General features: G+C 39.4%; 1 protein-coding gene and 1 long non-coding RNA gene across 5 annotated transcripts in view; both read right to left on the reverse strand.

Moving 5' to 3' along the window:
* The window catches only part of Smap1 (small ArfGAP 1), a 170,658-nt gene extending 148,243 nt beyond the window's left edge, over positions 1-22,415 (reverse strand). For 2 of the 4 annotated variants that reach the window (XM_087205137.1, XM_087205136.1), the window contains exon 1: positions 22,165-22,412. In XM_087205137.1, the coding sequence (XP_087061263.1) occupies positions 22,165-22,282 (118 nt within the window). In that variant the 5' untranslated portion in view covers positions 22,283-22,412. Of the gene's footprint in view, positions 1-22,164 lie in introns of all 4 variants that reach the window. The other 2 variants (XM_004863998.4, XM_004863999.4) reach the window with 2 other exon arrangements.
* LOC147829469 (uncharacterized) lies at positions 638-21,990 on the reverse strand. Its single transcript, XR_015448885.1, has 2 exons — positions 21,807-21,990; positions 638-17,824 (listed from the first exon to the last, which is right to left on the reverse strand). It is a non-coding gene; the product is annotated as an uncharacterized LOC147829469 (long non-coding RNA).
* Positions 22,416-27,807: the final 5,392 nt, after the last annotated feature.

Genomic DNA, 27,807 nt, shown 5'->3' on the forward strand with positions numbered 1-27,807 from the left:
TATCATTGTACATGTAATGACATCAAGGCTTACGAAGTCGTAACACCATACCCGCCCCCAAGGAAGGAAGAAGGGAGGGAAAGGAAAGAATCAGAGCCAATACTGGAAGGGTTGAGTTATGTACGGCAATCAGATTTTAAAGCCCATGTTTTTCTTACCGTTACACCAGTTTGCCTCTCAGGGTAATAGCAGAGGAGCAATCTACAAGTCCAGTCAATTGGAGGAAGAATATTGTAGAGAAAAATATGTAACTACTATCATTGTTCACACTTATACCTCAAACTTGGGAAGGAGGAAATGATACATAAATTAATTCAAGAAATAATGAAATGGAGAAGGTTCTTTAGGAATAAAATCTGCAATACAGCATTTCCTTGACATTTGCTAAATGTTAGTTTACTTTAGCAAAGAAGTTAAATTATTATGGTGATTAAGGATTTGCTGGTCATCAAGATGCCAAAAGATAAAAAGAGAAAATGATGGGCCGGGGATTTAGTTCAGTGGTTCTGCTGCCTGCCTCACAAGCACAAGGACCGGAGTTTGATCCCTGGCACCAAAAAAACAACAACAACAGAAAAGAGAAAATGAAATGAAGTTCAATTTTTAAGAATCAATAATTCTTCTTTTAAAAAATAAAATCCTGGGCCAGGGATTTAGCTCAGTGGCACCGTGCATATCTTGCAAACACAAGATCCTGAGTTCAATCCCCAGTACCGCAAAAAAATAAAAATAAAAATAAAAAATAAAATCCTGTTTTGTCCAACTATTCTAAAATTTAAGCCTAGTTAAGTGATAATTCTTTGTTTGCCTAGTGACTTTAGCATCATTCAAAATTCAGATTAAAAATTCAAGAGTTGAAGCAAACACATTATAGCCTTCTGTTTACTTCTTTACAAATGTTCCAGTGCTTTCCATTAGCAAAATTCTTCACGCATAAAGATGCTTATAAATACCTCTCTCCTTTTTCACTACTCTCTAGGTGATTTCCAACAAAATCACTATCTCTATGTGAGACAACCAATAAACAGCACTTAAAATTTTGAAACATGTTTATATTACTGCCAAGCATGTATATGAATAAATTAGCTAAATAATTATTTGGTATATAATCACTACTTCATGCTATTGGAGTCCTATTCAGGAAGTATTTCCTGTACCTATGGCTTCAAGAGTTTTCTCCTGTATTTTCAGAGGTTCAGATCTTATATCCAAGTCTTTGATCCATTCTCAATTGATCTTTGCACAGGGTGAAAGGGATCTTTCAATCATTTCCAAGTGGATATTCATTTCCCCAGCACCATTTGTTAAAGAAGCTATCTTTTCTTCAATGTATATTTTTGACTCCTTTGTCCAAAATCAGATGACTGTGATTATGTCAGTTTGTTTCTGTGTCCTCTATTCTGTTCCACTGGTCTATGTCTATTGTTGTGTCATGCCATGCTGTTTTTGTTACTATGGCTTTGTAGTATAATTTGATATCGGATATTGTAATTCCTCCAGCCTTACTCTTTCTGATATTTTTCTTCTGTCCAAAGTCTTGAATCAATTTTTTTCTCAAAACCTTGCATTACTACATTAACTAGAAATGGCATATTTAACTCTCAGAGAATGTGCCTGCTTTTAGATATGAAAAGGACCCCTACCTAATATTTCTGCAACCTTCCAGCCTCTAAAACAAAATGACCAGACATGGACATGTGGCCCGGAGCTCTGGTAAATATTATTTGGGACTGAACTCCTCTACAAAAACTCAAAATATTTAAATTGAAAGAATTTAGTGTATACTGGATAAATCTATTCAATATAAATATACAGTGATTTCTTTAGCCATTTATGTATTAATTATATACATGAGAAATTAGGGAAACAATTCCTTTCACAATAGCATGCAAAAAAAAGAAATATCTGGAATCAATCTAACAAAGGAAGCAAAAGACCTCTACGTTGAAAACTACAGCACTCTGAAAAAAGAGATCGAAGAGGATATAAAAAAAATGGAAAGGGCTGGGGATTTAGCCCAGTGGTTCCGTCGCCTGCCTCGCAAGCGCAAGGACCTGAGTTTGATCCCTGGTACCAAAAAAAAAAAAAAAAAAAAAATGGGAAGACATCCCCTGTTCCTGGGTAGGAAGAACCAATATAATGAAAATGGCCATACTTCCAAAACTGCTATTCAGATTCAATGCAATCCCAATTGAAATCCCAACAGTATATTTCACAAAACTAGAGAAAACAAACCAAAAATTCATTTGGAATCAGAAGAGACCTAGAATAGCAAAAGCAATTCTAGGCAACAGAGACATGATAGGGGATATCACAATCCCCAACTTGAAACTATACTACAAAGCCACTGTGAGAAAAACACCATGGTACTGGCAAGGAAACAGACCCAAGGATCAGTGGAATCGATCAGAAGATGCAGAAACAGCTCCAGGCATATTCAGCTACCTCATCTTTGACAAAGGAGCCAACCACCCTCATTGGAGGAAAGATAGCCTCTTTAATAATTGGTGTTAGGAAAACTGGATTTCAACCTACCAAAGACTAAAACTAGACCCCTATCTTTCACCATGCACTAAACTAAAATGGAAGTGGATTAAAGATCTAAATATTAAAACAGAAACACTTGCTGGAAGATAGGTAGAACTCTCGAAGACATTGGCAGAGGAAAAGACTTTATGAACAAATCCTCAGTAGCTCGGGAACTAGAACAAAGAATCAACAAATGGGATCCCATCTTATTAAAAAGCTTCTGCACTGCAAGAGAAACCACCAACAGAGCTAACAGACAGCCTACAATGTGGGAAAAAATTTTTACCAGCTGTTCCTCAGACAAAGGTCTACTATCTAAAATATATAAAGAACTCAAATCAGACCCCCAAATTTAAAGACCAATCCAAAAATGGGCATCTGAAATGAACAGACATTTCTCAAAGACATAAAAGCAGCAAATAAACACATAAAAAATTGTTGAACATCACTCGTCATTCGAGAGATGCAGATGAAAACACTGAGATTCCACCTCACCCCATAAAGAATGGCTGCTATCAAGAAATCAACCAACAACAAATGCTGGCAGGTTGTGGGGAGAAAGGAACCCTTCTCCATTGTTGATGGGAGTGCAGACTGGTGCAATCACTGTGAAAATCAATATGGAGATACCTCAAAAAAACTAGGACTAGAGGTCCCACTTGACCCAGCTATTCCTCTGCTGGGTATTTTCCCAAAAAGAATTAAAAGAATTATACCACAGTAATGTATGTGCACCCACGTTCATAGCAACAGTTTATAATAGCTAAAGCTTGGAAATCGCCCAATTGCCCATCAGCTGGAGACTGGATAAAGAAGATGTGGTTTTTGTTTATAAAATGGAGTAGTACTCAGCCATAAAGAATGAGAAACTAGAGACATTTATAGCTACATGGATGCAAAATTGAGGCCAAACTCTTAAGTGAAATAAATAGGACACACATGTTTAAATACCGAATAGTTTCTCTGGTGTGAGAAACTAAAAGTGTATATAAGAATCAAAATGTATAACAGATAATATGAAATAGAAAGAAAAGGTCCAAAGGGAAGGGGGCATGGAAGGGTAGGGGAAAGGAAAGAAGTAAAAAAAAATATGAGAAAAGGACAAAACGGAAACAAAGTCTTTGTAAATAAGGAGAGGTGGAGGGGTTGAAGGCACAACAGGGGAATGCGGGGAAAAAATAAGAACCAAGGTACATCATGTATAGGTACATATTCTCAATGATGAATGTCATCATACTGTATACCTAAAATGTACCAATAAACTTAATGGAAAAAGAATTTTATATATATACATGCTTTATACATTCACTTAAACACATGATAATACTGTTACATGTTTTCCAGTTATAATCTATATTCCACAAGATGGAGGCTAAACAGCCATTACCATTTCAGGTATCTTGAAAATACTTTGTGAAATTTAAAATAAGCACCTTAACTTTTTTTGCATTTTAGTATGTCATGTAATTTTTTCTTGAAGCCAGACATAATGAACTTCTAAAAATTGCTAAACTGCTATTAAATGTTTTTACTAATACGGTGGTGAATTGTTGGGGGGGGGCATTCTACAATTTTGTGATTCTGTCTCACTTTCAGTGGGTCTTATGCCTCCTGAATGTGAACTTCACCAGTGCTTCTCGGTTTTTCACCCTTTGGCGGTAAAACAGGATGAAGTAGGTTATCATTGGGTATTTCTCTTTCCACAGATCAGTTTAATAAGGTTCTAATAAAACCCTAACACAGGCTAACCGCTGGTTAAATAATTTTTCCTAGCTGAGCATGGTAGGGCACACCTGTGATTCCAGCAGTCTGGGAAGCTAAGGCAGGAGGACAGCAAGTTCTAGCCCAGCCTGAGCAATTCAGCAACTTAGCAAAACCCCTGTCTCAAAATAAAAAGTCATGGGATGCAGCTCAGTTTGAAGGTACTGGGTTCAATCCTCAGTACTGGGTGCAGGAGACCAGCTTGAAACCACACTGGGCAGGCTATAAAATATTACTGAATTGGCTTATAAATTGGCTATTGATTAAATTGTGAGTCTGTCCTAGGCCCACGTGACTTGCTAGATGAGCCTTTGGCTGTCATACAGAAACAGAACTCCCTATGCCAACAGTCACAATTGAGATCTCAATGGTCAATGATACTGTGACATCTCTGATAGCAAAATGACATGACAGCTGAGGATTTAGGACTCTGTGCAGCCATTCTCCCAGATCAAACATTAGCTAAAGATAACACAGTTTACTCGTTGATTATGACCTGTCCTTCACAGGAAAGCATCCTTCCTCCCTTTTTACAAGCCTGGTTCTCATCAGTGTCTTAGTCCTGCTGTTCCCTACATTTGCCTTTATGTCCACTGCTATCCTGCATGATCAATAAACACTGACAAGTCTGGGGCTCATGATGTCAGCCTTGGAAGAGCTAAGATCAGTACCGCCCCCCAGTTAAAACAATCCTTTCTCTTAGTCTTTTATCCTTCGCAGTACCCTCAGTCAGGAGGAAACAAAAAACCAGTTCCTTCTGAAGGCAAAATTCATTAAGAAAAATTCATTCTAGTGTATAATATTTCAAAATGATTTCTTTTCCTCTCCTACTCCTGTAATCCTTAGGGCATTTTTCTCCAGTACTGACTGTGAGAGTCTAGCTGAGTTCCTAGAGGTAAATCTCACAAAAATGTGGGAAACTGTCTATGAATGGTTCCTCTGGAGGTTTTCTGTTTCTCTTTTGTTGCACTAGTGGGCACTGAACCCAGGGCCTTCACACTGAGCTTCATCCGCAGCCTTTTTTAACTAGGAGCTCACTAAATTGCCCAGGTGGGATTCAACCATGCAATCCTCCTGCCTCGGTCTCCCTCAGTGCTGGGATTACAGGTGTGGGCCACCACACCTGGCTTCTCTGAAGCTTTTAATCCTCAGTCTTGTCCACTCTGAGCCTTAGCAATTCATACCTAAAATTTAGGTTTTCCAACAAGCAGTTCCTGCTCTTTGGTTTCTGCTCTAGTAAACTGTGATTCTCTGTACTCTCCAACCTATCTAGTTTTGGGGACAACATTTTGCCAGGTGACTTCATTTATCCAAAAGACGTAAGAAGAGTTGATTTTTCCATTAATTTAATTTTGTTCACTAACTTGTTAGATGAAATAGCAATTTGATGTCCTTTTGACCACTGGACCAGAAACCCAAAGTAACCTGTATTTTTTGAAAACTAGCCAAATATCTATTTGAGGGAAGAAAAAGAACTTCGCTTCTTATTGTTTATAGGCATAGCTTTAACAACTATGTTAAAATTCATCCCCAAAAACTGCCTAAATCTGAGACAAATGACAATGGTCAAAAAAGAAAAGTCACCTGGTAACCTTGCTTTATCTATGCTAGTGAAATCACTGTCTCTATTTTTTAAAAAAAAAATTTTCCAAGTAAAAACTAATTTTCACTAAATAAAGGAAAAATTCTCTGCTCAGTAATTGAATAAAATTTTCACAGGGAAGATTATCTTAATGTAATAATGAGGGGAGTAATAGCAGCAGAAATAGGGACCTTTGCTTTTGAAATTAATTTCATGAAAATAGAAAAAGAAATCACGTCACAAAGTAAAAGTATATCAAATATTTTAATAAATTTACCTTTCCCAGGATAATGAATCAAAAGGCTAAGCCTCATAAAGTAATCAATTACATCTAAAATTAAATTAAAATAATTTTAAATTCAGAAAAAGTTCACAATAAAACTAGACAAAATCGGGGAGGAAAAGCAATTCTTTCAATATGAAGCCTAAAACCATTCTCTTAAAAAAGTAATTAGAAAAAAGAAAAAGAAACCAAAAATATTTGGCTTTATTTTTTAAATTTAAAATGTGCTGTATGAAATGTCTTTAACCTCTGTATCAATATGTTCACAAGTTTGCCATGTCTTCTAAATGTATGTTACAATAAAATATCTCCTTGGCCTCCATGTTTGTATCACCATGAATGTGAATGACTCTGAAATCCACACAGGTGCCATAAGGCATCAGTATGGCTTCTTCTTAAACTTTGAAATAAGATGAAATGAGATTTGAAATAAAATGAAACGTAAGATGAAATGAAACTCAAGATGGATAAAGCCAATAAGAGAGTCCTTTAAGCTGTTGCTCAGCTCCTCCTCAGGGGCTTAGTGCCTTTCCTTCCTCTTTTCCGCAGGTCTTAGGAAGGATCCAGCAGGAGCAGGGCAAGGGCCACAGCAAAGCAATCACAGCTGGGCTCCAGTCAGGAGTCTCTCAAGTACTGCAGTTAGTGGAATTCCTCATGGTCTATTCTCGCGTATTAGCATAGAAGAACACCTGACATGAGATGTAGAAGCACAAGAGTCTTCAAACTGGCAGATTTCATTTAGAACTCTGGTTCCATGCATTTTGCACAAGTTAGCAATCTAAGTTTCAGGATTCCCATTTCAGTGTGTAAACGTCACAGTCCTTTGGAATTCGTAGAGAACTGCATAAACTATTTACACCAAGTAGTACACACAGGACTCTAATATATGAGGGGGAGAACTAACATTTGCCAAGTACTCTGGTCAAGCACAGTAATAGCAATTTTTTGTCTTAAAAATAGACACTATGCTTCATTCCTTTTTAAATATCTAGTAAAATTGATACAGCTAAAATGGTCAGTGAATGATTGCTGTACATAGACAGCAACCACTTTATCTCCAACACTCACTGCAGATAACAGAAAAGGAATTTAGATTCAGGAACCTGATTTTAATTCCATACATTTCAAATTATCTCTAACCATATTCTTTTCTACTGGTATCCAAAGCACAGATTTGCTAGTGGAACTATTTAAGCAAGACTTAGATTCAAATTCAACATTTACTGATTACATACTATACACCAGACTCAAGTGCTTCATATATATCATTCAATAGTCATCACAGATAACCGTATTAATATGTCAACACTTGTTAAGATTATACAAGTTTAAGGGCCAGGGATTTAGCTCAGTGGTTTTGTTGCCTGCTGTGCAAGCGCAAGGACCCGAGCTAGATCCCCAGTACCAAAAAGAAGTTTACAAAAAACAAAAAAACAAAACAAGATTATACAAGTTTAAGATTAAAACCATATCCAGGAACCCAACTGAAGAATACCCACCTAAGCTCCATTTTCCAATAGCAATAAGATAAATGAATAGAATAGTTTAAAATGCAGAAATCCTACATTAAGTTTGTTTAATGAAGTCTTATTCTGAGGTAGTGAAGTTTTAGTTTTCACAAGGGTAACTGTACAGGGCTATGGACATAAAATCGTATACACTATTCTTTAAGGAGTTTCAAGGCCCATTGAAAGCTGATTTTAGACTCTAATCTTAAAATGTGACACACACACGCCCAACTCTCTCCTCTCCGTACCAAGGATAGAACTCAGGGATACTCAACAACTGAGCAATATCCCCAGCCACTTTTATTTTGACACAAGGTCTTGCCAAATTGCCCAGCCTGGACTCAAACTTTCCATCCACCCGCCACAGCCTCCCAACTACTTGAGATTATAAGCATGTGCCACCATGCCTCTCTTTCACATTCTAAACAGAAGAACATACATTAAGCTGATAGAGTCCCTATCACCTACTGAATCAAGTTCATGATGCATGATCTGCCACTAAATATAATCCACAATTTTGTCCTATATGTCCTAGATTGGGACAAGCTCATCTCAGGAAAAAGACCTCTTGAGAGCTACATTTCAAAAACAGAGCACAGGCCAGGTGTAATGGCACATGTCTGTAATCCTAGCACTCAAGAGGCTGAAACAGAAGGAGCACTGTGAGTTCGAGGCCAGCTGGGACTACACAGTGAGTTCAAGCCAGCCTGAACTACATAGTGAGACCCTGTCTCAAAAAAACAAAACAAAAAACCCCAAAGAAATAAAAAAACAAAAACCAAAGTACAGTATTAGTCACAGTAAAGAAATATTAAGAGGAGATAAAAATGTAAGAAAAAACCTTCTTTGATTCCAATGTCTAGTTGCCCAGAAACAGCTATTAACTGTGGCAAAAAGAAAGCTATTAAAATTGGGAGATCTTTTCAAAGTCCTTCAACCATATAACAAATTAATTTTAATTTTTTGACAAATTCCCTGAATTCTTGGCCTATTCAAGAAATTGCAGCAGATATATGATAAATGACAGAAAAAGATATGGTTGTGCCTTCAAATAGCTTTCTAAACTGGGAGACACTCAAATGGAAGACCCCTTGTGATAAGTTGCCAGGCTGAATTACCATGTTTTTAATTTCCCCCAAATAATTATTTCCAAGTCACTGGTCTCAAAAAAAAATATCACACACACACAGTTTAAGTACATATATACTGTACATATGGGGGAGAGAAACCTTGGTGTGAGCTTCACTCATTCCAGTAGCAGCACTTGTATATTAAGGCAAATTTCCCCATAAGAAATAATGGAAACTCAGATGATTTGTTCCACAACCCAAAGGTAGTCATATAAAATGATTACAATACTAAAATATAATAAAAAATAAAGAAAATATAAAGTGTAAAGAAAAATAAATTAACTTGCACTTACCTTTGAAAACCTATGTAGCTGGTATTAGGGAGACAAGGGAGAGGACAATGTTATGGCTTATATCTAGATATTCCCTCAAAGATTCATGTGGTCATAGGTGGGGCTTTTCAGAGGGGGTGGATCTAGCATGTGTGATGCTGGGATTAAAAGTGTGATGCTGGGGGCCAGGGATTTAGCACAGTGGTTTCGCTGCCTGCTGCGCAAGCCCAAGGACCCGAGTTCGATACCCAGTACAAAAAAAAAAAAAGAAAGAAAAAAAGTGTAATGCTGGGGATTAAAGGTGCCTCACCCTCAGTGTAGGTGGCACCAATCAACAGGCATACAGCCTGGATAGAATATAAAAGGAAAAATAAGCTGCTACTGCTGCTCCCACTGCCCCCACCAAGGCTAGCACCTGCTGCTTCACTGCTTTGCTGCCTTCTGCCTGCCCTGCTTTGCCATGGACTGTTTCTCCTCTGCAATGCTTCTCTGATATGCCATCCTGCCTCGAAGCCAGCCAACTATGGACTGAAACTTCTACAAACTGTGAGCCAAAATAAACCTTTCCTTAATTTTGGAAATTGGGTATTCTGTCTCAGCAACAAGAAAAGTAACTAAGAGGATTACTGTGTAGTACCACTTTAACTATCACTAATGGAATCGCTGCTATCTGTTGGATCAATGGAATCTTTTTCTTTTTGTGCAACTTTAAGAACCTATATCCCATAACACTTGCTTTTGCCTCCTTTTGAGGATTTTGCAAAAGTGTGACACTACAAAAAAAAAAAAAAGTGTGACACCACATTGTCATTAAACAGATTCATCATTCACAGTGCTATAACCTTATTTGGGCAGTACTTTTCTACAAAGTTTTGCACTGTTTCCCAAATTTTACATGTCTTCCTAATCTCATCTGAAGTGAGGGATTCCTCTGACTTTTCCTCCTCTTCCCCTTCAGACAAGAGCTCTTCCATAACCTCTTACTGTGGGGAGATAATTACTCACAACCCCAAGGTAGGCTGGGTGAGACCACTGGCTCAGTTTTGATCATGTGACAGTTGATGTCATGCACTACTCGTTTTGTATGACATAGCTCATTTATCAAATTAAAAATTTATTAGAAATGTTTGCTCATCTTGTGGAACATTCGAGAACAAGTTACTTATAATCCAAGGTTTCACTGTGTATACATATATCTTTGTCTTTTTTTTTTTTTGGTACCAGGGATCAAACTCGGGACCTTGTGCTTGCAAGACAGGTACAGGAACCACTGAGCTAAATCCCTGGCAGCACATATATCTTAAACTACACACAAAATATATCCCAATATCATAGAACCAAAAAGTTGTATAGCTCCTTGGAGTTAAAACCATTTAAGTGGTATTCTTCTGACTAGTATAATGACAATCTTATCTATACACTGTATTTTCAGTACATCTATATAGATTATCACAATTACTAACAGCATATCCTACAACTAGAGGCACCAAAATGTTATAAAGATGGCTACAATCAACCTTAGAAGCTGTGCATGACTAATTCAAGAAAAACAATGTTGGGAGTGATGTTGGGAGTGATGCACTATAGATCACTATGGCCTAACTCACCTCCTCCCACAGAGGGCGTGGTGGAGCAAGGCCTGGCCTAGAAGAGGACTATCTTTTTTTCTACCTATTTGCCAGAGAAACATCAAGCATTATCTCTTGCAGACCCTAGCCATTCTCCCTGTTTTAAACAGGCATCCCCTTTTGGTTTTTATCTACACTATAAATAAGGGTGTGGAGGATGCAAGCCAAGCTTTTTGTCTCATCAGGACAAAAAAGAATTTCCACCTGCCCTCAGCTATGTAAACTTTACTGTCCTCTTTGTCTAGTTTGTCTTATTCTTTAAGTTTCTTAATCTCTCACTGTTGTTTCTCACGCTGTGAATCCTTCAGGCACACAGGCCATGGCAAAATCACTTATTCCTGTATGTTTTTTAAAATATTAATTAGTATTCTAATTGACTTGGGAAAAAAAAAAAGATACTAATCAAGGATTTTTCATCTGTTAAAACACGATCAAGGAGAGTATTGTTTTTAAAAAATTTTTACTCAGACTATTAAATTTATTTCCATAGAAGAAAATAACTTTAGGAGTATATCTGTCACACACATTGAAATAAAACAATCCATAGCAACTGCTAACATCACAAAGTGAATAAAATACTTATATGCATTTGAGTTTTGAAATAATCTCCCTCATCCCAATGCCTGGCAATCACAAGATCTACTTCCAGCCCTTTAAATCTTATCTTTTTATAGATAAGATTGTCATTATATTAGCTGAAATCATATATTATGTAATCTTTTATGTCGGATTACTTCACTAGGCTTAATGCCTTTAAGACTCATCCATGTTACTGATTGTATCACTAGTTCATTCCTTTGTATTAAAAAGTATAATTCCATTGTTCAGATGAACCATTTTCACTACCCATTCACCAATGTAATGAATATTTGGACTGTTTCCAATGTTTGGCTACTATGTATAAAGCTGCTATAAACATCCAAATTTTTTAATAGGCCGCAATATAGTACATAGTTTTGAACAATCAGATATAATATTTTCTCCCAGTCTATGACTTGCCTTTTCCTTTGAAAAGGAAAAGCTTTTAATTTTGATGAAGTCCATTTTTGCAATTTTATCCTCATGAAATGTATATTTGTGTCCTATCCAAAAAATCTCTGCCTAACTTAGTTACAAAAATCTTCTCCCATGTTTTCTTCTAAAAGATGTATAGTTTTACCTCTAAATTTAGTTTTATAATCACTTCAAATTAAGTTTTGTGTATAGTATGAGGTAAAGATCAAGGTATATTCTGTTGTTATTGCTGTTACTGTTGTTGAAAAGACTAGTTTCCCCTACTGAATTACCTTGACACTTCGGTTAAAAATTAACTGACCATATGAATGAATCTATTTTTGGATTTTCAGTGATCTATATCTCTCTTTACACTAATGCCACACAGCCTTGATAACTATAGCTTTATAATAATTATAAAAGTCAGTTTCTATAAGACCTCTAGAATTTTCTTTTTCAATCAAAATTGTTTTGATTTTTGGAGAATCTTTTGTATTTCATTAAAAATTTTAAAATCTGTTTGTCTATTGCAAAAAAAAAAAAAAAAAAAGCCTTCAGGATTTTGACTAGAATCATGTTGAATTAAACATTAATTTAAAGAGGACCTTTTTTATTTTTTTTTTTTGCGGTACTGGGGATTGAACTCAGGCGCACTGCCACTGAGCTAAATCCCCAGCCCCAGTCCCGAGAACCAACTTTTTTTTTTGGTACCAGGGATCAAACTCAGGATCTTGCACTTTCGAGGCAGGCAGCAGAACCACTGAGTTAAATCCCTGGAGAGAACTGAACAGTTTTTAAATACTGAGTCATCTAATCCATGAACATGGTCTATCTCCCCATTTCTTTAGGAATTTTATTTCTCACAGCAACTTTATCGCAAATATTTTGTTAAACTTAAGATCCTTAAGTTTTTACATTTTGTTATTGTAAATGGCAATTTTACTTCAATTTGCAATTATTTATTTGCATACAGAAATGACTGATTTTTCTATATTCACCTTGGATCCCTGAAACCTTGATAAACTTAACTACCGTTCTATACTATTTCTTACAAATTTCTTAGTATTTTCCATATAAATGACCATAATGCACAGACTGTTAAAAGATTCTTTCATGAATATATTTTTAAAATAATTCCCGTGAGAATAGCAAGTATAAATTGTATTCATTACTATCCTACACCACCTTAAATACATCCAAAGCAGTATCTTTTATAAATAATCCAAGTTCAAAGCCAGGTATAGTGGCATACGTCTATAATCCCAGCACTCTGGGAAGCTGATGCAGGAGGGTCACAAATTTGAGCCCAACTTGGGCAATTTAGTGACTTATCAAGACCCCATCTCAAAGGGACAAAAAGGGGGCTGGGGATGTAGCTTGGTTTGAAAGCCCTGGGTTTAATCCCCAGTACCACAAAATTACATACATACATATACACGTACATACATCTAAATTCAAAAACCAGGCTTTGGGCACACACATGTAATACCATCTACTCAGCTGATCGAGGTCCAAAGCAAACCTGGACAACACAGCAAGCAAGACCCTATCTCAAAAAAAAAAAAAAAAAGGGCCAGGGATTTAGCTCAGTGGCACCTCGCCTGCCTTGCAAGCACAAGGTCCTGAGTTTGATCCCTGGTACAAAAAAAAAAAACATTAAAAATCTAGATTCAATACACAATTTTACCACAATTCTACTTGTAGTTAGTCAGAATAATGGCCCTAGCAGATATCTATGTTCTAATCCCTAAAAGCCCTGTGAATAAATTAAGGACACTGAGATGGCTATATTATCCTGGTTTATCCAAGTGAACCCAATGTAAAAACAAGGGTCCTTAAAAATGCCAGAGAAGATGTAATGACAAAAGACATGGAGGAGATTGAAGATGACAAATTGCCTGCTCTGAAAATGAAGGAAGGAGCCAGGAGCCAAGGAATGCAGATGGCCTCTCCAAACCAGGAAAGGTGTAAACAAACAGGTCCTCTTCTGGAAACTGGAAGGAACATCGTCCCATCAATACCTTGATTTTTGGCAAGATTCATTTTGGACTCTGACTTCCAGAACTGTTATGATAATAAATTTACATTGTTTTAAACCACTGGGTTTGCGGAAAATTTTCACAGCAGCAAAAACACTAGAGACTTAGGGCCTAAGGTTTTACTGGGGAGCTGGTCAGGTAAGCACCCCTGCTGGGCACATATGCAAATTCAAAACTCCCAGAAAAAAAAGCAGGTATTCAGCAAAACTCACACTGTTTATACAGTTTACACAAATAAGAGATTCTTACTATTTATGGTGAAGGGACCATCCATAAACCCAAGTTCCCAGGTCCCTCCCAATCAAGAACAAACATTTCAAGGGCCAGGGACTTAGCTCAGTGGCACCACGCCTCCCTCTCAAGCACAAGGTCCTGAGTTCAATCCCCAGTACCAGAAATAAATAAATAAATAAATAAATAATAAACATTTCAAATTAGGCCTCCTAAACATTTTTCTGCACATCAATAGATTAATAGATCCGTTTAGAACATGGCCCTTTTCTACCTGTTCTCTGCTTTAATCCCCAGCTCAAAAAAAAAAAAAAAAAGCTGAAACGGTCACTCCAAAACAAATTTTTTTAATGAAAAATTCCTAGCTCTTCCACTTCCTGGCTGAATGGTTACTTAACCTTTCTGTGCCTGTTTCCTCATCACTAAAAGAGGATAACAGTGGCACCTATATCAAGAGCTTGTTTTGAGAATTAAATGAGGTAATGTATAGAGAGTACTGTCTTAGTTACTTCTCTTTTGTTGCTGAGACAAAATACCCAATACCCTAAGTTAAAGGGGGAAATTAACTCAGTTTGTAGAGGTTTCAGTCCATAATCAGCTGGCTCCAAGGCAGGTGGCCTGGTAGAAGGCATTGCAGAGGAGAAACAGTTCCTGGTGGGCAGATGACAGCGAAAGCAAGGAAGGGAGAAAACAAGCCTCTTTCTGTCCCTTATATTGTACCCAGGTTACTGGATTAGGGCAGTGCCAAACCAATCAGTGTACTGATTTAGTGATCACAAACTTTTACCTAGCATCACACACTTTAGATTCAGTCACCTCTCCAAAAGCCCCATCTATGACTGCATGAGGAATTGAGGCAACATGCAGACCCAAGCCATAACACTCCACTCCTGGCCCCCCAAAATCTCATGCACATTCCTTTACACAAAAGGTCATCTCTAAGAGTTGCCAAAGCCCTAACAAATTCAGCACTGCTGAAAAGTCCAAGTCCCAAGTCTCCTCGGAGATTTAAAGCAAACTCTTAGCTGTGAGCCCCTGTACAAATGAAAAGAAAGTTAACCACTTCCACCATTCAACGGCACAAGATAGACATTTCCATTCCAAAAGGTACAAATAGGGGAATACAAAGGAAAAGGACCAAAGCCAGACCAAAATCCAGCAGGGCAGACATTAAATCCTACCACTCCACTTCCAGCATTTAAGGCAGTGTGTGGCAAGTTGTGAACTCCAAAGAGCTTGGGTGGTCCCTCCTCTACAGCACTGCAATTGATTGTAGCTCCCATGGCATCTCTCTGGGACCAGCTCTGCTCCCTCCTTGCCGTTTTCCTCTGGTGATCCGTGTTCCTGGCTTCTCCAAACGTCTGGGGTCTCCAATACATCCTCGGCTTTACACTCACAGCTTCACACACTGCCCTTTCAGGGGCACACTGTCTGGCCTCCCAGGCTTTCTTCCGAAATCTGGGTGGAAGCCTTCCTGACCCCACAACTCTTGCATTCTGCATGAACCCAAAACCAGCACCACGTGGATGATGCCAAGGTCTGCCACCAGCTGGAGCAGTAGCCAGGCTTCCTTCTCTCTTGGCTGGAGGAGGGGAGGGCCTATGATCTAAATCCTGAGCAACAACTTCCCTAGGCCACTGCCATTCTGGAACATGGTGTTCTGGGGCTTTCTTCTCAAAGCAAAGTCTTTCACCTTTGCAACTCTGAGGCTGCAGAGGCTGGAGTGCTGTTGGTTCTTGTGATGTCCTCAGGCCATCTTTTCTGTTGTTTTCTTCTGAAATACTTGGCTTTTTCTTGCCAGTTTTTCAGCAATCAATTTCTCCTATGTTCCATTTGTGCAGGCTGCAACATTACTGGAGCTTCCTTTCTGGCCAAACTCAAAACATTTTAAATCATTCTGCTGGTCTCTTTGCTCTTGATTCTCCACACAGATATGGATAAAAGCCCCCAACAATAGCTATACCACCACCTCAACATTAGACTCCCTTGAAATTTTTCTACCAGATTAATTAGTCCACTGCCCTTAATCTCAGTCTTAGGCAAAGTCTCTGGACCTGAGCAAAATGCAGACAAACTTTCTGCTAAAAAATAATACACACTGTCTGAAGTCCAGCAACCAATGAAGTCCTTCTTCCCAGCAGAAATCTCCTGAGCCTGGTCTTTACTGGCAGAATTTCTATCAGCCTTCTGGTCTTCTGAGCTCTGACCAGAATCTCCCATCAAGTACCACCTAACCACTTAAGGCATTCCAGCTCTACTTTTTAAGGTGGCATCTCCAAACCTTTCCTAACTCTTCCCCTTCCCACAAGCCAGCTCCACAACTTCTAAACTACATGGTCAGGTACAGGCACAGCAACAAATCTACTTCTCTGGTACCAAATTCTGTCTCAGTTACTTTTTTGCTGCTGAGACAAAATATCTAACTCCTACAAGTTAAGGGAGGAAAGGTTTATTTGGCTTACAGTTTGTAGAGGTTTCAGTCCACAGTTGGCTAGCTCCATGACAGACTGGCATGTGCCACAGGGGCCTCACAGAGGACAAATAGTTCATCACAGGCAAACAGAGCAAAAGCAACAACAAGGGGCCTCAAGAGAATCTTTCTGCCTCTTTATCTTATCCAGAGGGTAGCACTCACACCCTCAATCCTAGTGCCCATGGGCCTAGCAATGAACTATGAATCAATTCTACATCACACACTCTAGATCCAGCCACCTCTGAAAAGCCCCACCTGTGACTGCATGAGGATTTAGGGGGACATCTATACCCAAACCATAACAAGTACTCATAGCATAACATTACAAAGATTAAGTGCTACCTTAGATATTGTTGTGTGTGCTAAAATGTTTTGAGTTTGGTGTACAAGCTGGTTCAGAGATCTCAACAGACATGAAACAATTAACAGGTAACTTCAAATTTACGGTACACTGGCAAATTCCCTAGAAGGTTAGAGACAGGATAGGTCTAGTGTGATACAGATAAAATTACAAGAAATATCTTTATATTACACACATAAATTATATAGTACTTTTTAAATCAATTCTATACAATAATCAGAATATCAGGCAGTCAACACTTCTGATAATATCAACTTAAAATGCACTCCACATTTCTTTACCTTCTATGGAGAAAATTGAAAGAGGAAAAAATGGCCTGATGCCAGTTAAAACACTACTGGTCTTTTACTAGTAGTAGTACCATTACCAGCAAGAAAAAAGCTTGAATTTGTAAAGTATATGATTAAAATGTCAAATATTTTAATTATATGGGTTCATGGATTCAAATCCTCTATGGATCAACATACATCTCCTACAGTATTTCCTACAGGAGGTATATGTATCTATACATATTTACAGATACATATATAGAGATAGATCTCCTACAAGAATTATATAATACTACTGTAATCTTCAAAAAAAATAGGAGTAAAAGGAGGGGGACAACTTGCAGCCCAAGTCTTAAAATGATGAGTAAGTGGTTTCTATCCCAGCTCTGACATCAGGGCTCTAAACACTTATCAAAGAAAACTTCAAAATCAACAGAATTAAATGAACAACAGATCTACAGCACTGAAGTTTACATTTTGAGGAAACAGATCGATAAATTTCTTTAGATCAATTATAATCACAAACTTTTGTTATAAATTTATTCTGCAAGCATAAATGTCTTCATAAACACCAGTTTCTCAAAGCAATCTTTACTTTTCAGTGAGAATTATTTTAAAATAAGTTTACATAACAAATCTAAAATAACAAATGCAATGAAAAACATTCTCCATCCTCAGTGTACTGGTATGGTAGACTCCGGGGCTCACAACCAAACAGGCTCTGCACATTTCTATTTTTTCAAGAGGCTGGAGAGTTAAGATTCCCTGGAAGACAAGGAGTTGGAATAAGCTGAGGTCTGCTAATTATTTGCACATAGAAAGCACAAGTGTAGCACAGGCCATATTCCTACAGTACAAGCACATGACAAAAATATCTAGTAGTCATAGAGTGGCTGCAGCAGCCACCATCCTTTTCCCATCAGCTCACCAGTTTTTTGGGTAAGAAGCAGCCATGGCAGTGGCACAATGGCTGAAGTGGCAATATGCATGGCCTTGAAAAGAGAAGGCTCCCTGATTTTCCCTCTTCCAGCGATTGTTTGTTTTGTTTTGTTTTGTTTTGGTACCGGGGATCGAACTCAGGATCTTGCGCTTGCAAGGCAGGCAGCAGGACCACTAAGCTAAATCCCCGGCCCCAGCAATTGTTTTTAAGCATGCTTTTAGATAAAAAATAAGTACTGTGCACCTGTTTTCTGCTTTATATCCTCTGATTCATTCACATTACATGTGCTTAGGTTCTTCTTAAGCTTTTCCTTGTTAAGTATCTCCTCATTCAGTGATTTACTTACAATCTCTCACCATCCTGATTCTTCCTCTGACCTGCCATTACCAAATATGATCATATTTTAAAACAATTTACAAAAAAAAGCCACATGTTAAACTCTTCTCTTTTATACACCTGTACCTTTGTGTACACGGTCATATCCTTTTAACTCCTTCTCCATCTAGTGAAATTCCCTTGCAACTTCAGAACCTAGCTAAAGTGAAGTCTCCTTCTGTGACTCCTACAGGGTTGCTCCAAATACCACTCCTTTCACACATCCTGCTGCCTACTTCTGGCTCTGTGCTCATTCACAGTCACTCTTTCACGACATCCCCTGAGTTACATTCACCTACCACATGTCACACATTTGTTCTAAGGGTTGGGGAAATTACCCTAAGCAAGATAAACATTATCTCTTCTCTTCTGTAGGGATAATCCAATAGGGCAATGGAATACCCAATAATTACTTCAATGATGTTTAATTATAACCCAATAATTACTTCCATGATGTTTTATTATAAATGCAATAAAAGATTCAGGATGATGTCTTACATGTATAATGGAAGCCTAGCCTAATCTGGGAGAGCAAGGAGAATTATATCCCTTGAGAAGAAATTTTAAGCAAAAACTGAAAATTAATAAGGTAATCAGGCAAAACATTGTTAGCTTCCTAGGCAGAAGAAACAGTGCATGCAAAGGCCCTGAGGCAGCATTCTAGGTACTATAAAAACAACCAGAGGGCAAAAATCAGAGTGCAGGGGAACAGCCAGAAACAAAAAGGAGGGGAGGTACTTCTTACAACCACTATCATAGCACTTAGAACATTGTTTGAGAATGATTCATTTGCAAAAACACTCCACACCAAACAAAATCCTTTATTTCTTAACAAATGTGTTTGCTCCACAACCTAATACAGTGTCTAGTAACAGTATGTCTTCAAGTAAACATCTGAGGCATGAAGAAATGAGTATTTCTTCAGGAGCTTTCTCTGAGCAAGGACCTTCACCTCTCAGTGTCAGTCAGAACAAAATGATCTCTACTGGGGTTCAAAAAACCTTATGATTCTGACTAGTCCAAACCTTACAGGCAAAAGACTCACTTTCATGCCAATTCATACATACACTGTTTCAAAACCAAAGCTGCTATTACCTGTAGATGAAGCTTTAAATTCTGAAAAATTAAACTTAGATTTTAAGTAGTCAAGGAGGTCTCTCAGTCCTCACTGTCTCACACTGCCACCAACTAATCAGGGCTGCTTTACAACTCCCACAGTCATGATTGCAGCCAGGGGAAAAGTGGTGAAGTTCCATCTGCCTGTCCTTATTCTCCAGTTCCTGAACATATTTGATGAATGTAGGATCAAGAGCAGGAAACTGGTACCTATCCCATCCTTTTCTCCTTCCTGCCTAGGTACTGTCCATACAGGAAACAAACTGGTGACTAAGAAAAGAAAAAGTCAAAACCCAATTTACATACCTCTGCCAACTATCATAAGGTACAGAATAGGGCAATCTCAAACCCTAGGCTTTAGTTTGAGTACATGAAAGAAAGAAATTTGAGTTGACTAGGAAATAGTTTCAAGACACACAAAAAGCTTGATACAATTTATTAGTAAGAAAAACATCAGTATGTATCCTGAATGGAACCTCTTAATAACTAAACTATAGACAAGATCTTTAGCGCATCATTTAAAAGCACAATCCAAATTTCCGCTACCCACATTTACTGTTATCTGACATATATAATAGATCCAAACTCTTCCATAATAAGCCAAGAATTCTACTATAAAATGGGTCCATAAGGGAGCTCAACCAAAACTCTGCAAAAATATATTTAAATGTATCAATTACCCAAATAATCACAACTCTAAAATCAATCTAATTAAACCAGTAAGTGGCCCTACCCATGCAATTTTTCCTGAATGATAAAATCAATTCACAAGATCAGATCATTTACAACGTCATTTTAACATTACTCTAGATTTATCTACACAAGAAAAAAAATTTGTAAGTCAAGACTGAAGTTCATGCCCTTCAATTTGCACTCTTGAACTGTTGATACTATTCTATTCTCTTCTCTCCCACTTCCTCCATTTCTCAAATACAAAACAAACAAAAGAAGAACAATGCCAAAATAAAAGGATATTAAAAATAAATAAATAAAATAAAATAAATAAATAAAATAAAAGGATATCGAACATCTACTGACTTTAGTACCCATACATATAGTAAAACAAATGCTTCCTACTTTTCAGGTGAAAAGTAAAACTTTTCTAGTTTAAGAAGGGCTAATTCTCTTCCCTCCATCCAAAAACAAGTAAATGAAAAAATGTTAAATTGTGGTTAATAAAGGCTTTTAAATTATTTTATGAAATAGTGAAAATCTGATTTTATAAAATAGTTTTATGGAGAAGAAATCTGAACAAAAAGTACTTTTAAATTATTTCCAGATATAAAAGTAACCACTGAAACTACTATTATTCAGTTATTAATGAATACTTAATATTTACCAGCATCTCTACTGAGCCATTTTATTACTCAAAATGACAAGTGTGACTCTCCACTTCAGCTCCTTTCATCCTCTAATCTTTTAAAGACCCATCTGTGAGTGTTTTACTAGTATAATGAAAAGCTATCAATTGAGCCTTAATACAGTAGAGTATTACCAAATAACCACACATAATCAAGAATCAGGCAAATAAATATTACTACAAGAATCAGGGATAGTTTTAAAAGGTTACACAGCACAAATATAAGGCTGACACAGTCAAGTTACTATGATACTGAAAAGTGCTCCATAAAACGATCTAGTTACAGTATTCCTACAGGACTGTCCAGTAATCTCCTACCTGCTCTGAGGATGAAGTAACCTGGCTATTCAACTACTACAAGCCAACTGGAACGTGCATGACTCATTTATACGGTATTAATAAAGAAGAGTAAAGCTTCAGAAGTCCAGGTCACATAATGTAGAAATCCTGAACAACATTCTCCAAGACTGTCTCCTGCTTTGAAGAACTACTGACTTCTCACCAAATAATTAAATAAACCAATTTACAACTAAGCGAGAGTCTTACCTAATTACATGAGTTTGCTTTTAAAACTCTGAAACATTTTCCTCCATAAGTTTACTTAGAAGAGATTAAATATAAATCAGGATCTCCAAACACAAAACACATCAGCTAAAAATAGTGCATCTCTTCCAAAGACTTAGGCAGAAGCCCTCCAACTGAACAAACTAAAATTAGATCTTTTTATCTCTAGTTCTTTACAATGCACCTGCCACCTTTACAAGGTAGATGAAAGTGTGTGTACATACTCTTCCCAGAACAGCTGGTCTAGGACGATCTAACATCAACATCTTCAGAAACAGAAGACAGGAGGAATGAAATTCCTCTTCGTTCTAGCCAGCAGCCAGTCTGAAAAAGCAATACTACCAGCTCGACAACTCAGGACCCCTCCCCGGTTATTTTATTCAGGAACCCACCAGAAAGGACCACCGTCCTCTTTCTCTCCAACAGAAAGCTGGCAGGTGGGCAGCAGGTGGGGCTGCTTCTAGGGGACAGCGACTGAGCCCGGAAGGGGCCAGATGGTCCCTCGGGAGGGCGGCGGCGACGCGGCCAGGGGCGGCCGCACCCACACCGGGAACGGAGCGGAGGGAGCGGTGGGCCGGGCTGGAGAGCGCCGAGGAAGGACTGCGGCCTCCCCGGCCCGGCCCCACCGGCGGACGGAGCTGGTCCCGACCCCCGCCCGCCGCCTCCCCGCCAGGCCCGTGACCCGGCCCGAGGAGGCTGCGGGAAGGTCACGCCCTGGAGGCCTCGCGGGGGCAGCGGCGTCCGCGCTACCTTTAGCCTCGCAGTCGGCGCAGTACTTGTTGTCCTCCTCCCGCAGCAGTTTGGACAGGATGAGCTGGTGCTGCTCGTTCAGCTTCTGAGCCTTCTCCCGGCAGGAGCGCGTCGCCATCTCGGCAGCGGCAGCGGTGAGAGCGCGCAAAAGTCCGGAGGGGCGGACACACCTGGCGCCGCTGGGCCACGGGCGACTCAACCCAGGAAGCCGCGGTGGCGGCGGAGGCGAAGGAGGAGGGGCGGCGCCGACGTGCCCCGCCCCCTGCCCGGCGGCCCCACGCACCGGCCAAGTGGCGAGCCGGGGGCGGGGCGAGCGCCACTTCCGGGCGGCGGGGCGGGGCCGTGGTGCTCAAGCGTTCACCGCCGGCAGGTGTGTGGGTGGAAGCTCCGGTGCCAGGGTGATTTCTGAAAAGTGTCGGGCATCGCTGAGTGGATCTCTTTGACGTGAGATTGTCGCTGAGGACCTCGAGAGGGACCTGGTCTCCGGACATTTTTTACAGAGCAGGAAGTTCGCCTTTGCTGACCAAACACTGGAAATACTGTGGAGTACAAAAATAACAGTGACTGGACGGGTTTTCCAGTGCAGTTTGGAAACAGGCATTATTCTAGAAAGTAGAGACCAGAACGGAATGAAATAGGCGAATCAGTTTCTTACTTTAGAGGACGTCGAGCAGTGTATCGAGGGCTAACACTGATTAAGTGATTGCTCTGCCACGAACTGCTCGCTCTTAACCCGATCTCAACCCGATGATACCATTAGTCTCGTCATACAGATAAGGAAAGTGAAGCCCGAAGGAGTCAAATAACTTGTCCAGGTTCTAGAGCTGCTTTAGTGGAAGAGTTGAGATTTCCACTCAAAGCAAGCCGTCTTCAGATCCTAAAACACCTGACTTGTAAGCCCTTCCTCGAAGAGGCCGAGTGTGACCAAGGAGCCAAACGAGGGGGTGTAACTTTAACAAGAAGCTATCCAAACAGTGATCTTTAATGCAACAAAACGAGAACTAGTAAAAGACACCCTTGACTATGGCTCAGAGCTCCCAAATCTATGCTCACTCCGTTTGAACTCTGGGTGAGGCAGTCAATGATTCAGGATGTTGTGGATTATTAGCAATTTCTAATACGGGGCTTGTGTACGCAGAATAAACACAGCCCTTGTTTATGATGGAGCACATGCTACACAAGCAGGAGTCCGTCTTGCACTTTTCCTAAAGCCAATTCCCAGCCTTAGGCCCTGTATAAAGGTGACCTTCATCCCTACCTAGTCCTGTTCTCGGCTAGGGGCTCAAAACTGCTTGTGGAATTAAACTGAATAGATGTTCAGAACTAAAACAAATTAGAATGTAAGCTGCACGGTTGTGGCAGAAATATCTAGGGGGATGTCAGGGTGGACACCATGCAGGAGGCCGGAGCTATGAAGCCTGTCCTAAAGACTGAGTTAGTTTAGACAGGTGCTATAGGGGGAAATGTTGAGGAGGAGGAGCATGCGCAAAACATGAACCCTTCAAGTAGCTTGGAAAACAAAATTGAAGCAGTGAGGTACTACTAAGAGAAAATGGAGACAAGGCTGGATAAGTAAGCATGATGGTATTATGGAAAACTTGAGGAGCCAGCCAAAACAATCTTGCCTCAAAGCCAGTCAACAGTACAAAATCTATGGATTCTTCCATTTGGATAAAAGCATGATTAAAAAAAAAAAAAAAGGATCTTGTGAGAAAGTACAGCAGTAACCAGCTAACAAACACCATTCCCCTTCCCCCTTGAAATTCTTCTTAGCACTACAAATATTCAGAAAAACCAAAGCCAGGTTTACCACAAAGAAATCACCTACAGGATAGATGGAAGAGTCATAAGAACATAGGGCCGGAGATTTAGCTCAGTGGTTCCACTGCCTGCCTTGCAAGCACAAGGACCCGAGTTTGATCCCTAGTACCAAAAAAAATTCATGCCACATAGGTTTTTTAAAATAGTCTAGTAGCTGTCGGGTGTGGTGGCACATGCTATAATCCCAGCACTTGAGAGGCGGAGCCAAATTCTAGGCCAGCCCAGGCTACATAGTGAGTTCAAGGCCAGCCTGAACTACATAGTGAGACTCTATCTCAAAAAAACCAGAAAAATAATAATAAAGTCTAAAATAGTCTAGTAGCTATATCTAAAAACAAAAGGAAATAGGTGAAATTCATTTTAATAGTACATTTTAACTCAGTGTATCCAAAAATCATTTTAACAGGTAATGCAAAATTATTGATTTCTTTGGCACTCTTGTTTTCATCCTGTCCTCAAACTGCAGTATGTGTCATGTGTGTTATACACTTACAGCTCATTTCAATTTAAAGTAGCCAAATTTTAAATGCTCAATAACCACATCTAAGTAGTGGCTACATTATTTAATGGGATTGCTCTCGATGGTCAGCTTAGTGGCTATTAAAACCTACGTTTGAGTTGATAATATGGAATGGCTGTAGTAGGAAGAAAGAGAAAAAGCAATATCAAAAGCATCTTTGGAAGAAGACAATATTGCATTCATTCACCAAGATTTAGCAAAAAATTATATCTTTTTCACTAATAATCAGAAGCTTACAGTCTATTGTGAGATACCAACATGTAAATAGAAAAAATAATAACACTAAAAAGTCTGCATCAAATATTAAGTGCTCTGGGAACAAAAGGAACTGAGTATCCAATAGCCTGGGAGAATCTGGGAAGTCATCACCTTCTAGATAATGCTTAACTTGATCTTAGTAGATGTAGGAAATTTTCTGTAGCAAATCAGGGTGGAGAGGAGAAAATAGAATAGCTTGAGAAAATGTAACAGTTGTCTGAAAGTACAAGATTAAAGAGTGGAAGTAGTGAGAATATGAAGCAACAGGAACCTAGAACGTGTGCAGAGAACATGAAGTTAGGAGGGAAAAAAACAAGGCAGAAAGGGGTTAAAAGCTCAGTAGCCAAGCTTAAGCTAGAATCCCATAGGTATATACAACTCATGGAAGCTTTTACAGAGAAAAATTCCTTTGTTCCTAGTACCTACAATGGCAGCATGGAGAAGGTGGGTGAAGAAAATCTGTTATCACAGGAACGGATGACAGTACTGCTGCAATAATAGTCCAAAGAAGGTATAATGAAGAATTATTTTAAGCCAATAGCTGTAGGGCTTGAGAGAGACAGAATCAAATGATATTTTAAAATTAGAATCAGCAAGATTTGGCAGCTGACTGTAGCGGGGGTGAGAGAAAGGAGGTGAAAATGACACCAAGGTTTCTTACACAGGTAAATTAAATTGGTGATTCCACTAACCCAAATCAAGAATAGAAGGGGTTAGGCCTTTAGGTCTGGCACAAGCAGGGCTAAGTTGGCGGGGTTGACCCTCCCAGCTCTCTGCTTGCTTAGCTGCCTGTCCTGCTGCCCACACTGTCACCATGACATAACAGGCCATCTCATTTATCAAGGACTTCCTGGCCAGTGCTATTGCTGTCACCTCTGAGATGATAGTGACCCTAATGGAGCGATCAAGCTGTTGTAGCAGATGTGGCACATCAATAGGCAGGTGGCAGCCAAGACCAAGCCAAAGGCTACATCATCCACATCCCCAACTTCGCCTTCAAGGATAAGTATATACAGGTGTTACCGGGGGTGTGGACAAGTAATGACGTTCTGGAGGTATTTCGCTAACAATCTGGCCTCCAGAAGCTGGCCAGAACAACCTATCCTGGCTTCATTGACTCCCAGGACTTTTCAACAAATGGGTTCTGGCAACTGATATTGGGAAATAAGGCACAGAGCAAGAGTTCAAGGCCTCAAAGACTGGTAAGATCACCAAGTTTGATGGAATGTGGAAGCTGTACCAGGGCTTCAACATCTCTGTGCAATACATCATTATTTACCTGCCATCCTACTTCGGGATAGGTAAAGGCATAAGGCTTTCTCCGTGGCCCCAAGAGTACCCACAATGTAGTGAGCTTAATGATTTGTCCAGATCCAAAGTCTTTTAACCCTTCAAACCCATAGGGGTACAAAGGAGCCACAGGGACCCCTTGTACACAGAGACCCCTTGTTGCTGGGGAAATATTGTCAAAGACCAAGGAGGCAAAGTCTTCTTCAAGAACATATGGTTCAGTATTTGCAGAGATAATGTCCATTGGGAAAGGGGAAAAAGAGGTTGGTATTGGCCTCTACGACACATTGGAGAAAATTATCTGTGTGTCTCCTAGCTAGAAATAAGAGCTAAAAGAATCACATAACCAACTTAACTACTCTGAACCACTGACCTTCAAGAGATTCCATTCATTTTTGTCTCGGCCAGATTATACCTATAGAGGGCTGAGAAGAGCTTTAGAAAAGGGACTGGTAATAACCTTGGACCACTGGTAGGCTCTATGTTTCAATTAATAGAGAGGGGATCATGACATCACCGAGTCCATACTTGAGGCCACGCTGCTAAACAAACACAGGACCCATGTATCAGGCAGTGCTTACTAGAGTAACAGATTTAATCCAAGATATACAAACATATAAAAATTTACAAGATTGGCTTACAATGGCCACCCACAGAGTTGGATTTGGAAGAATAGAAAAGTTTGTCTGTGCACAGGGGATCACAAGGTTTCAGTTGAAGGCCTGATACTCACTGTAGTGTCCTGTGTGACTGCTTTTCAGGAGGGCAAAGGGTCTGCAATGGAAAGCTGAAGAGGCTGCGAAGGCGGGCTAAAGTTGTCTGGGCTGGAGGCTGAAGGGTCTGCACTGGAAGCCAAGAGACAACTTCAAGAGGAAGATAAAGACTAGAGCTCCTCCAAGAAACAGAAGCGAGCCTTCCTTCTTCATTTCCCTTTTATACTATTCAGGCAACAAGCCTATTGGTTGCTGTCACTCACACCCAGTAAATCCCAGCAAATCTTCAGTAAATCCCCTCAGCCACACCAGAACTATGCTGATCCAATTTACTGGGACATTTCTTACACAAGTTGACAGTTAACTATCATAGTCCGGATGCCTGTAGGACCTGAGTTGTTGAAAAATTTTCTTCTAGAGATCATGTTTCATTGGGTATGATCACACACACACACACACACACACACACACACACACACACACATATATATCATGTCTCCCATTTGTATTTAAGCACTATCTCTGCTTTTGTGCAGTCAGATAATTGCTGTTACGTCCTAGGCTAGGCATTCGGTTGCAGAACAATAAAAACAGAACACGAAGAAGGAAAGGGAGAGGGAGAAGAATGGAATGAATAATACAGGTTTGGGGTCAGTGGAAAAGAAGAATTTGCCTGATGGAATATTAAGTTTAAGATGTCCAAGAGACAGTCAGATCCATATATCTAGTAGGACATTGTATATCTACTTATCAACTTCTGAAGAGCATTTAGAGCTAGTGAAAATCATTTGGAATTTATTGAAGCTTAAATAGCCACAGAAATGATAAGGATAGGTGAAATTCCTCCTATCCCATGGACACTGGGATTGCCCACTCAATGATGAGTGGGCAGAAAGGTGACTGAAAAGAGATGAGGTACAGCCAGGAAAAGAAGCGGAAGTCATGAAAGGAGAAATTTCTGAGAAATAAGGGTGAGCACCAGTGCCATCTACTTCAGAAAAATAAAGCATTTTCATTTTACACAACACATGCAGCATGTAG

This window comes from Heterocephalus glaber, unplaced genomic scaffold (assembly GCF_053883595.1).
Source record: "Heterocephalus glaber isolate CG9 unplaced genomic scaffold, H.glaber_assembly_v1.0 deba00000594, whole genome shotgun sequence".
NCBI classification, from domain to species: Eukaryota; Metazoa; Chordata; class Mammalia; order Rodentia; family Bathyergidae; genus Heterocephalus; species Heterocephalus glaber.